The sequence below is a fragment of the Plasmopara halstedii genome (genome assembly GCF_900000015.1).
Source record: "Plasmopara halstedii genome assembly, contig: Scaffold_2604, whole genome shotgun sequence".
NCBI classification, from domain to species: domain Eukaryota; phylum Oomycota; class Peronosporomycetes; order Peronosporales; family Peronosporaceae; genus Plasmopara; species Plasmopara halstedii.
Window position 1 is genome coordinate 591931 of NW_020189511.1, and position 12120 is coordinate 604050.

General features: G+C 43.6%; 1 protein-coding gene across 1 annotated transcript; it reads right to left on the minus strand.

Moving 5' to 3' along the window:
• Window positions 1-2176: 2176 nt before the first annotated feature.
• On the minus strand, window positions 2177-3113 carry PHALS_04435 (uncharacterized protein; the record flags this gene model as incomplete). Its single annotated transcript, XM_024718548.1, has 4 exons — window positions 2177-2354; window positions 2413-2521; window positions 2636-2838; window positions 3028-3113. 4 exons carry the CDS (start codon window positions 3111-3113, stop codon window positions 2177-2179), a joined length of 576 nt encoding a protein of 191 aa, XP_024583936.1.
• Window positions 3114-12120: the final 9007 nt, after the last annotated feature.

The window sequence follows — 12120 nt, forward strand, 5'->3', positions numbered from 1 at the left end:
GAGGACCATGAGAGGTTGACTGAGTTTCTGGGTATCGAAGTGATTCAAACCAAGGAGGGCGTGTTCATCAGCCGAGAGAAATATGCAAAGGACGTGCTGTACAAGCTCGGCTTTGGCGAACGAGCAAGTGTGGGAACCCCCGAGACTCGCGCCAGCTACGGAGGACGACAGCTTCGACTCCAGCTTTGACGATCGGGGAGTATTGAGCATACTCATGTATCTCGCGACCGGAACCAGGCCGAATCTAGCATTTGCACTCGGCCAGTTGTGTAGATTCGTTGTGAACCCGACTGAGAAGCATGTGGCAACGCTCAATCGCGTCCTACGATACATTGTGGGCACTCAGGCGCACGGTACTATGTACAAAAAGGCATCAGGGGCCCGTTCGGAGCTTACCCTGAGCGGTTCTGTGATAGTGATGGGGGAGGTGACCCCGAGACCAGGATAAGCACGAGCGGGTTCGATGCCCAAGCGTCAGTTGATTGTCGCTCAATCCACGGCTGAGGCTGAGCATGTGTCTGCATGCGAAGCTGCTATAAAAGCGAAAGCGCAGTTTAATATCCTGTCTGAGATATCCCCGTCTATGTACGTGCGACCGGTTATTGGTATCGACAATAGTGCGGCACACGTGATGATTACCAGCCCGACTTATTCGCTGTGCACGCGTCACATCGTGCTGCGTTGGCACTTTGTGCGCGACCAGGTGCAGTGTGGTCTGATTAAGTTCGTGAAGGTAATGGGAGAAAATAACTTAGCTGATGCGTTCACCAAGCCACTCGATAAGGTTCGACTAGACAAGCTGTGTGGTATGATAGGGGTGATGAACCAGCCGCATGACAATCGGAACTGAGGGCCTCGAGGAAGGCATGCTGGAAACGGATCTGGATACGATTATACAGATGGCCGTTGGCGGTTGAAGTGGCCTAAGGGTTCGCGGGGGTTTCTGTGGGCCTCGGGGGGTCTCGGTAGGTGCAAATTCTAGGAGATAGGTGCAGGGAGAATGCCTTGGTTCTAATACATCAGTTGCTCTTTTACCATCACATTCTAACAGACTTGGCGTACAACATTCGTTTCGTTTCAAGGTCAAGGTACAAAAGATAGAAGATCTTTGGAGATGATGGAATTTAGCCATGCTGCAGAAGAAAATCGGGAAGGATTGGCTGACGGCCACTCCGCAAAATATGGAAATGCAACACCGATGGAAATATATAATATTTGGGCTATGATCACGCCTTCCATACAACTAACACATCTGAAGGGTCGTGCTGTCGGTTGGAAACGTTGAGTCCCGGTGAATAAACGAGGTACAACCGTCACAGAAACAGAAATGGGAGGCCTACAAATTATCGTTTATTGTTCAAAAGCTATGTGGAATTACTGTCTACTTTTGTGACGCTTATAAATACATGGCTCTGCTCAATTGGAAGCTGTACAAGGCCCATATCACACCCGTCGCAGTCGTTTACCAATTCGGACTCACGAAATGTAACTCGCATGTTATTTATCGATGAAACTTTGTCTCTCTCAAATTTTGAGTCGTAAATTACTTGGACAACGTGTGCGATATTGTCAGCGACTGATAAATGGATCATTTTCATGTCACGACTGATCGGCACTTCGTTGTTAATGTTGCCCAAATGCGTTACATCATGCTTCAATCGTCTCTACACCCATACATACGTCTTCATATGAAACGTAAACTTGATTTGGGGTGATTTCAAGCGATAAAATTCTGTTGCAGCTGTCCTGTATGGGAAAACATTTGTACTACTTCTACATGCAAGGAGCTTGGCTCAAAGAGTTGGATCAGCGGCGCCACATCGAAAGCATTATATTCGCCATTCTTAGAAAGCAATGCGACGCTACAACCTGGGCGACTGGCAATTTCTAGAACAATTTCATGTAGTGCATCAAATTAAGCTTTGCTCATAATGTCCAGACATATTCGAATGTAAATCACCCGAACACACTACGCTTGGACTCTTGGGGTCGTACACATTACGTGGTAGAGCTACGCTAACTTGTATCGCCATCAAACGAATTATCATTGTCAATTCGGTGTTCTTGCTCCTATCAAAAATATTTTCCTTTCGTGTTAACGAAGACGACTGAATACTCTGAGCTGAAGAAGGCAAAGATTCATTTGAAATATTCTCGTCATCGGTCTCAAGCTGATCTAAACTTGACGGTAGAGCAGAAAAGTACTAAGCAGTGGTTCCAAGCAAACTGTACCCTTGGCTTTTAGTAGAGTTGAGTCAAGTTTCAAGTTTCCAGTTGAGGCCGCACAATTCCAAGTATGTTGCATTTCAAGTGACTCAGAAGAAGCCATTAAAAAGTTACAGTGTCCATCGTCACTGTAGTTTCCCATCAGGTGTCGTGCACTAAAGGCGATCGGATAACAGGAAATCTTACCTCGTCATCAAGCACTGTCGGTAAATTGGTTGCAATGAAGTCCGCGAACGCGTGTGAAGGGAAAGTATGTCCGTCTTTACAAGATGCGGAAGGCATGGACGAATTTCATCTTGAAACAGCAAGATCCCAATATTTCTACATTTTGAGAGTCACTTGATCTGAGTCTGATTGAAGATATGTATACGGCACTACGGACAATGTAATGCAATTTTTCTCAACGTACGTTCGCTCTCGCAAGATGCTGACAGCGTGTTTCGCAACTTGTCCGCACCGAGATTCTTCAGTATAAGCGCCACTATTCCTACATAACTTGTGCGTGAAATCTGCACTTCTAATGATGGCAACACTGAATGGACGATAAATTGCGGAAGAATATCATTTGTTGATTTCTCTAACGAGATGACAGATGACACAAGCTCTTTAATCCTAATATACAGATTCGCAGGTTGTGGTATGAGATCTACAAGTCATCTCTTGGTTAAAAATCTTTGGCTTTTGAGTCGTGCAATATATCCGAACCTGTTCAAGAAAAAGATCTTTGCAATTAACGCGAAACGAAACGCTGTCTTAGGACCGAGTTATGGCACGGGGTAATTTTTTGGCCATGTAAATTACGTTTCATTCGAGCCCTGGAGATCCATCGTGATGCACGGTAGTTGTAGGATAGTGCTTGCCTGTAGTAATTCTTGCATGGGATGCATCTTGTAAACTCAAACATAAAATCAATGATGGTTTATCTACATTGAGATGTAGCACAATACGAGCCTCATCTATCCGGAGTAAGAGCTGTGTCGCGTTTTTCAGTGATTGACTAACGATTGCGCCAAAAATTTCTTCAAGTACGAAGTCGACAAGCTCTAAACACTGTCGTTGAAAGTTTACACCGCGAACCTCATACGCGTCGTGTCCTTCATATTGTATGTACTTTATTGCAGAGATAGTCGTCTCAAGACATGTTAGTTGCTGAACTTGTTCATCCTTGTTAAGTGTGACGCTGAGTTGTACGACCAAAGCTAAAGACCACTATAGGGAGAGCACGACTTCGTAACGTAGATAGACTCGCAACACGATTATCTAGAGCAGCATCAACACCTGGACGTTAAGCGGTCGACTTAGGCGAGTGGTTACAATATTCAAAACAACTGAATGCGGCGTCTCACTACCCGTTCATCGCGCTAAGATTCATTTAGAAGCTAGGATAAGGCAAATGAAGTCGATTCTTCCATTCCAATGCTTCAAGACGTGCATGAGATTTTTGATAAGTATAATGCATTTTGTAAGTAAAATGAGTACGAAGCTAATAAAAGCCTTCTTGTCAACAGTCTTCAATGCTTACACAGGCCTCGTTTGAGTCAACACTAAACGTTGAAAGACCATAAAAGCAATGAAAGCGTATATTGCACGCTACACCGTTTGAGATTCTAAGAAATTGCACACAAACAAGTGCATCCCATTCGCTTTCTGGTTGAATATTCATTGCCATTGATCCATGAACTTAAGCAGTGGCAAAACGTAGTCTATTGTGTGCTGGACGCCAACGTACCGTCATTTGATGTAAATCAAATTTTATATCCTATTGGTACTTCATGTTGAGCGAATGATGATATATATTAGCATCTGAATATACTCTTGAACATTTGTGAGAAGATGCTCTTACATATGATTGGATCATAAGGAATACAAGGAAAGAACTTAAGGCCGTACTTGTGCAGTATCAGGACAGAATTGTCGTGCAGTTGCCTTCATGAATATTAATACACCTCCCATTTTGCCAGATATCTCACAAGTCTTTACCTAACATAACAGCGCAAGCAAGTAAAAGGAAACTACATTTAACAGCACTTCTCAGTTCAAGCCGAAGCTCCTGCTATATTGATTTCCGGCTGTTGACTCCCTCATTCTGATATGAAACGTTGCGCCTACAAAAACCTGAGCTTGTTGACAGTTAAGGTTTCGCATGAGGAGATTGTGAGGGCCGTTGGTATTCAGTCGCGGAGAACCAGGGCTTTTTAGTTAATTTGGAGATGATTTGGAACGTACAAGGTGGAACAAGCATTTGCGGTATTGGCGCATTGTAATGGGCTACGACATGAAGGTAAATCTATGCTTCTTTTGTATGTAATGTGGGAATATATAGAAAAGGAAGTTACAGTATGACGTTCCTATTGCGTACGTGACATCTTATATGAAGTCATAAGCAGTATGTGTGCTGCAAAATGCTGGTTCCTTCTTGGATTTTGTACTATTGACGAGGCCGACGTGTCTCTGCTTTCGAAATGGGAGACGTAAACCATTCACGTTTCGAAGATCAAGCTCCGTACACCCAATATCTTGTATATGTTCAAATTGAGGTTCAACCTCAGTTCAGCTTAATTTCAAAAATCAGGAACCCAAGGTTTTATAAGTAGAGCCCCTAGGAGCCCCAAAGGCGCTCTTGGAGTGTTCTGCATGTAGCTAGGAGCCATAACTCAATTTAATTCGGTTGCAAATTTACCTTTAAGGTGTTAAGTCGGTCTTCTCCCCTCCAAGTCGGGGCTGTCCTTCTCCCTCTACTCTGGGAGTCGCTTCCTCATCGCACAAGCGTGTGTGTTGCGCTTGAGGGAATGTTTATATATCTTACATCTTGTAGCACTTCGAGCGGTCTTTCCAACGACACTCAATTTTGGCTTGACGACGCGGCTGTAGAGCACTTCGCGCAATTCAGTCCAAACTACTCTCTTCTCCTTGTCCGAGCGAGAGGTAATAGGGGTGTCACTCGGTCCACCAGTACCGCAGACTGAGGTTTGATGAATTTTTTTTCATTTCTGTTCACATGAGTGGATGGCACTCATGTGAATGCGAGAAGTCATAAGAGAAACTACTGTTCAGTTAATGCAAACCTCTCATCCGGATGATGAAAAGAATGCAGTCATCACATTTATGCATGACAAGATGATGAAATCTCGTGAGCAGGTCGCAACCCTGTTTCAACATATAAAGCGATGCCTCTGGGGCTGGACGTGTTTTTATACCGTGGTGGAGTGAGCGGGCCTCTCTAACGGTGGTTTGTCGATTTGGATGCAGCAAGATCATCTGCAACAAGATGTACAGCGCTAATTTGAGCTGCATGACGACGGACAAAATAGTATGGGTGTAGGTAGCTGTTGAAAAAGTCACAGATGTCCCAAGTGGTATTGTGGTGTGCGAAGCCCCTTATTCTCAAGACAAGCCCAAGGAGACGAAAGTAAAGTCACCAACTGGAGATGGTGCAGTCAGGCGCCAAAAAAGACTATCATCTTTGCTATCGACATGGAAGTAATAGTCGATGATAGTATGAAGAATAGTGGGGTCAGAGGCAATGACCCATCACGAGAAAAAAATAAGAAGACCGCCAAGAAGGGTTTCTGTCAAGTATTTTGCGTGCCCCTGGATAAGGTAAAATTTTATTGATGAAGGAAGTGCTCAAAAACAAGACACTTCAAGCGATTTTGTAAATGTTGTAGCTTATAACGAAGGTGACGTCGATGTTATATGTCATTTGTAAATTAAAATCTCCAAGTTCGGTCAAAGTAATGTTTTGCTTCCAGTGATGAGAAGACGCTGAAGCGTAGCCTGGCAAATAGCAAAATTTTGTAAATATATGCGATCGTCGACGAAGCAGTCGACGCTGTCATCAATGCTTCGGAAGTATCGTATGAGATGACACGGAAGGAGGGGTTTGATGAACAGTCGTGGAAAGCTTTAGATACAAACCCTGTGTATGGACCAGTAAGGAATATGCTGATTTTTACCAGAAAAGGTGTCAGACATCCTGCCGTTTGAGAGAGGCCTTGGTCATGAGATTGACATACTTCCTGGTACGTAGTATTGTATCACATGGCAGTGGCCGTTGACAAATTATTGCATTTGACGAGCTCTTTGCGTGACGGAGTAAGCTGGTCATGTGCGTGAAAGCAAGTATCTCCTTTGTAGTCCAACCTTTATCGTAAAGAAAACCACAGGTGAATTGCGCTTTTTTCACGCTACCAACAAATTGAACAATGTGACCATACCTGCCCAAATTCCGGTCACGCGAATGGATGTGATCATTGATGGGATGATTGACAGTACCTTTTTCATTGCAATCAATCTGAAAGATGTTTTCTATCAAATACGAATGCGCAAAAAATGATACACCATTAACTGTAGTCAGCACTCCCAGTGGTATGCTGTGGGAATGGTTTGTGACGCTATAAGGTTTAAAGAGCGCTCCCGCACCTTTCAACAGAATGGTCACGATTCTTCTTTATCCATTGAGAGAGTTTGCACCAAGTTAGTTTGGCAATGTTTTTTCTCATATTAAAAGAAGGAGTGAGTAGTCTGACGTCAATGTTCATCGTGATTATCTTCGTCAAGTCTTCCAAGTTATGCGAGAGAATACCGCCAACCTAAAGGTGCTCTTTCTTTGCACCTGAAATCTCCGTTCTCGGCTGCTTCGTGGGCAAACATGGCATTTGTATAGGTCCGATGAAAGTCAAAGCTATTAGTGATTGGCCTGTGTCAAACAATGTGAAACAGCTGAGACAATGGTTCGACTTGGTCAACTATTTGCACATATACACGCGCAATTTTTCAGCGTTGCGCAACCCCCAACGAATTTCAGAGAGACAAACGTTGAATGGGAATGGTCAAGAGATCACGAAGCGGTATCTGCTGAAGTAAAGAAGATCCCGCGAGGAACACCTGTCAAGCGACTGCAAACCGCGATAAGCCTTTTTGTGTGGTGTGCGATGGAAGAGATTATGTGATCGGTTGTACATTAGTGTAAAAGGATAACGAAGGTCGAGAGCGAGTATTTCGCGGCACAACTGGCCCGCAAAACGAAACTGTCCCGTTCGTGACAAAGATCTTTGAGCAATAAAGTATGCTTTGTTTAAGTTTTGTATGTGTTTTCACAAAGAGGAGCGCTTTGTGGGCTATACGGATCATGCCTCGTTGCGTACGACAGTGAAGACTCCTCATTTACGCAGAAAACAAATCAAAATTCCTCTTCTTTGCGGAATACAACTTTATTGTACAATACAAAGCCAGGCAGGACAAACTTCTTAGCCGATGCGTTGTCAAGACGTCCGGGTGAAAACATGCACGAGTCATGTCGACAATGCGAAGATGCTCAGACGAGGTCAGAGTGCAAGCAACAACTACAGTGCGCGAGGAAAATTGTCGAAGTTACAAGTCTAATGAATCATATCAGGACTTGCTGGGGTATCTCAATTATTTTTTTCGACAAAGTACGGCAAGGTCTTCCATCTCGCACGTGATCGCGTGTTCACCGTTTTTGAAGCGGGGCTGCCGTTGCTGTTTCGCTTACAGGAAGCTTAGCTAAGGTCGGTGATACTAAAGACCAATATGAGTGTAGCGGATCGCAATCCGCTTACTTCAAGAATAAGCACAACCTTAATTCAAGGGAAATAACCTCTTTCGTTCAAATTTAGACTGTATTTCTTGGCTTTATTTGCGACAAAGTCGCCTATATCTGAATTTATAGGTTATCCTGATTGAATAGTGAAACCTAATTAGAATGCATAACTACTGGCAATCCAGCCGCGTATTGACTTTATGTTAAAGTTTAGTCACACTATTGTGTGATTACACCGTCTGTGTAGCCCACAATCTTGTAAGGTCACACCATCTTGCGTGACCCACCCCTTCATACCAGGGTACGTAAAAACCCGGTTACAGTTCCCAATGGATTGTTGTACGATTCGGTTGAACACGAAAATATAGCGCGGGAATGTTGTTGCTAATGATTAAAATTTGCGTCATCATCTTTTGTATGAGAAACATGACAGCCCATTGGGTGGCTATCTCGGACGTATGAAAGTCTTTTCCGGGATTACTAATGGCCACATATGTATAAATGAGTGCGCAAGTTTATGAGCACTTAAGATATTTCCTCGAGAGTGAAACTATGTGTTTCACCCGGGCCCAACTTATGGCGCTGACAATGCCAACTGACAGCTGAAAGCCTGCGAGTATGGTTTCGTAGTCGAATTTCCGCGCGCACACATGGACGCAGTTGCATGCGTTGGTTAGTGGACCACTTCAGCAGGATAGTTAACCTTACGCCTTCTGCATGGGCTTCCTGCTGAGATTGTGTCTAACCGTGACACTCGTTACACGTTAAAGTTTTGGCGTGCACTGTTCGGACTGGTAGGCACCAAGTTGTCCATGTCAGCAGCGTCACACTCTGAAACGGTGTCGAATAAAACAAGTGAATGGAGTCATGGGGTTGTACTGCGTAATCACGCTACGTCGTTTGATAGAGAAGAATAAATTTCTCCCTCTTGCAGAGTTTGCATTAAACAACTCCACGGATGTCTTGACAGATCATTCACCATTTTATGTCAAAATGGGTATCCGTCTTAAAGTACCTGTTTTAAAAAAGGGTGGGGTCTCTCTACCTTCAGTGTTTTAGAATTTAGGGCTGCTGAACCACAGTCAGAGCTAATCGCCGCCAGAGAACCAAAAGCGCATTTTGACTCTAGATGACATGAGGAACAGCACTTCGATGACTTTATTGCGAAGAGATAAGCTGTTGTGCGGTTTGTTCGAGAAGCAATATCGAAAGCTCAAGAATTGCAAAAAAACAAGTAGCTATGAGTGAATGGAAGAACAAGAGATATATGGTTAATGATTTTGTACTACTTAGTACGGCAAATCTTGCTGAACATGCAGCGTTCAATTTGGGAAGCAGAAAGCCAAAGCGTTATTGGACCGTTTACGGTGGTGAATTGCAATGGTGATGCGTAAACATTGTCATCTCTACATGCATACGCCTACATCCCACATTTGATGTGGGTAGGCTAAGGTTGTATCTCCGAGTGAATTTGCCGATCCTGCTATACTTTTGGTAGATGATATGGCTGATCATGAATTCTCAATTTGCTCACGAAGAGCAACCAACTGTTCATCCTGGAAATTCTTCTCGGCGTACAAACATTGAAGGATATCAAAGGATTACTCTTTACTGATTTCAACGCTTAAATGCAAGCCTGGTTTTACCTCGAGAGCAGAGCCTGCCTCTTCACAGATGTTCATGAGCCAACACACCAGGCTTCTTGTCCTTCCGGATACGAACAAATTCAACATGAACATATTGAAATCAAAACTTAAAAAGGTGCTTTATATTCGAGCACGGGGCGGTTTTATCAGTCAGATTGTAGGGTCTGGGGTTCTGCTCTACAATGAGGTCCGACATGCTCTCGCTGCGACCTCAAACGTCGACTAACGCTGCTGCGATGCCTCTATTCACCCGCGACGAGCGCTCTTCCGCTTTCAGAGTCGCCAATTCGTATTCAATTTTACCCCAACCCCCGCTGTAAAACTCTCGTGGATAGTGTCGTTGGTTGGTGGAGACAATTGCTGATCTCGAGGATCGATCAATTCGTCACCGTCGAATAAGGCAGGTAAACTCTCAGCGCCTCTAGAGGGTTTATTGGCGAGGCTATCAATCGGACTCGGACACATGGGAACCTCGTCAGGCCTTAAAGTTTGATTTTTAGACGTGATCTGCAGCTACGATAATCGCTTGTAGTGTTGTGAGAGGCAACGCCACGACGACCAGAGCATAGTTGCGTTCGGTCGTGCCTAAGATTCCTGCCAGCACCGACTCGCCGAAGCAGACATCTTGTTCTCATGAACAAATGTCCGCCAATTGTCCAGCTTAGCTGCGATGAGATGGACCGGATTATAACGATTTTTCATGGGATTCCAACGAACCAAACGTTCCACGTTCAACCTCCATCTTGAGTGGGAATGAAGATAACGTCAAAGTGTTTAAAAGTCGTTCTTTGCCTAACAGCAATGAACGCTCTTGAATGTTGGCTTTTCACTTGATCGTTTCAATTGTTGATGGGACCATAAACTGCATCAAAACGTTCGCAAAAGTATTGAAACATTTTTTTGACTGTAAGATGAGGGCGATGTCTCAGCCATCACAGGAAGGTTGCACTGTGGGGGTCTATAAAAGACGATTATAGTGTGGGTGTTCCAAAATGCATGCATGACATCTTGATTTTGTTGGATAGAGAATGCCAAATCCTACTTAAGGATCTGTACTGGTGACGAGATGGGTATGTCTCTGTCTCTCGAAGTGGGTGGCGTGAGCCAGTCACTTGCACTGGGAATTTTTAGCGAAATCTGTAGCTCCAGCTGTTCGAAGTCCAAGCTCCGTACACTAATGATCTTGTATAGTGATGTTCACCCTCAGTACACTCTTGATTCTATAGATTAAAACTTAAAGGTATATAAGTAAGCCTCTTGGAGCCCTTTAAGTGTTTTTTCATGTTGTTTAAAACCACTAGCTCAATTTAAATCAGCTGCAAATTTACCTTCAAAGTCTTAAGTTGTTCTTCTACCCTCTACGTCGGAAATCGCTTCCTCGTCGCACAGACGTGTGTCTTGTTTGAAAGACTCGCGTAAACAGTACCCTTTATATTCATGCAATGGAGCAACAACAACAACAAATGCTACAAGCTTTGGTAGATAGAGGCCCACACAAACTAATTTATTGCTCAAGCAATGATGCAGCAGCAGTCCGCTGACCGCGATTAGGAGGAAGGGTAGAGACTTTAGTAGAGGGATTCTTGATGCCAAAGTATTCTGCAAAAAGGCAAGAGAGTGTCGGACTGGTCAACAGTATTTAAACTTTCATTCTTAGAACAGAGATTATTGATCCTAATGCCAGTGAAAGGATGGAGTGGAGATGCTTGGCAATGATGGTTTCGAATTTAAGAGGACTTATTATCGCATGTACCAAGAACAAGTATAGTCAACGGGAGCGTTGCCAAAATCTCTTGGAGCTTGAGCAATAGATCAGACAATAATGTTACCCCGCAGAAAGACCATTTGCGGAGTATGTAATAGAAAAATTGCAAAGACATGCTGTATTACAGTTAGAAAATGTCGACGAATATGCACGCAAATAACGGATATGTCGGGGTGTGACAAGATCACGATGTTTGGCCGAGGATTAAGAGTATGTACATGATAAGAATTACGTTACAAGAGATGCGAAACCGTAACAGAGACTATCCAGAGAGCATCAGAGTTTGGGAGAGCACATACCTATTCATTGAAGCTTGATAAGCAGAGAAAAAATTGAGACCAAGATAGACAGAGAAGGTAAGCTGTTGTAGATAGGGGATTATTTCCCATTTAGAACAAATTTACTCTCTAAAAACCAAGTCCTAATTTCAAGATTGTATGTTCAGCACAATCAGCAATAAATTACATACATTTGGTGACATCTTTGTTCCTCGTTCCACATTTTAGGACTGCTCCACTATATTAAAGGAAGCACATTTTTGTTTCATTTACATAGCGCACACTTTCAATTATATTATGTGACATTAAAGACCACAGTCATCGAGATGACTTCAAAGCAAATAGATAGGTAGATGAATACACGGTGACTGCGATGCCAACTTAGACAAAAGTCAACGCCGGTTTATAATCCTCATCTCAATTAGAAAAAAATGAGTAGACACGCTGATTACTGATCAATCTTACGCTCGTGCACGTAGACGGGTAGTAGGGGATCGCGGCACTTTGGCATCCTCAATTTTGGTTATTTTGACGAGAGCAGGAGGGGGTACCGGATCTTTAGTTCTGAGTTTCTTAGCGCGATTAGTTGAAGAAGTCATTTCAGCATCCTCAGGGTTGGTTTCTTCGACGCGACCAGTCGAA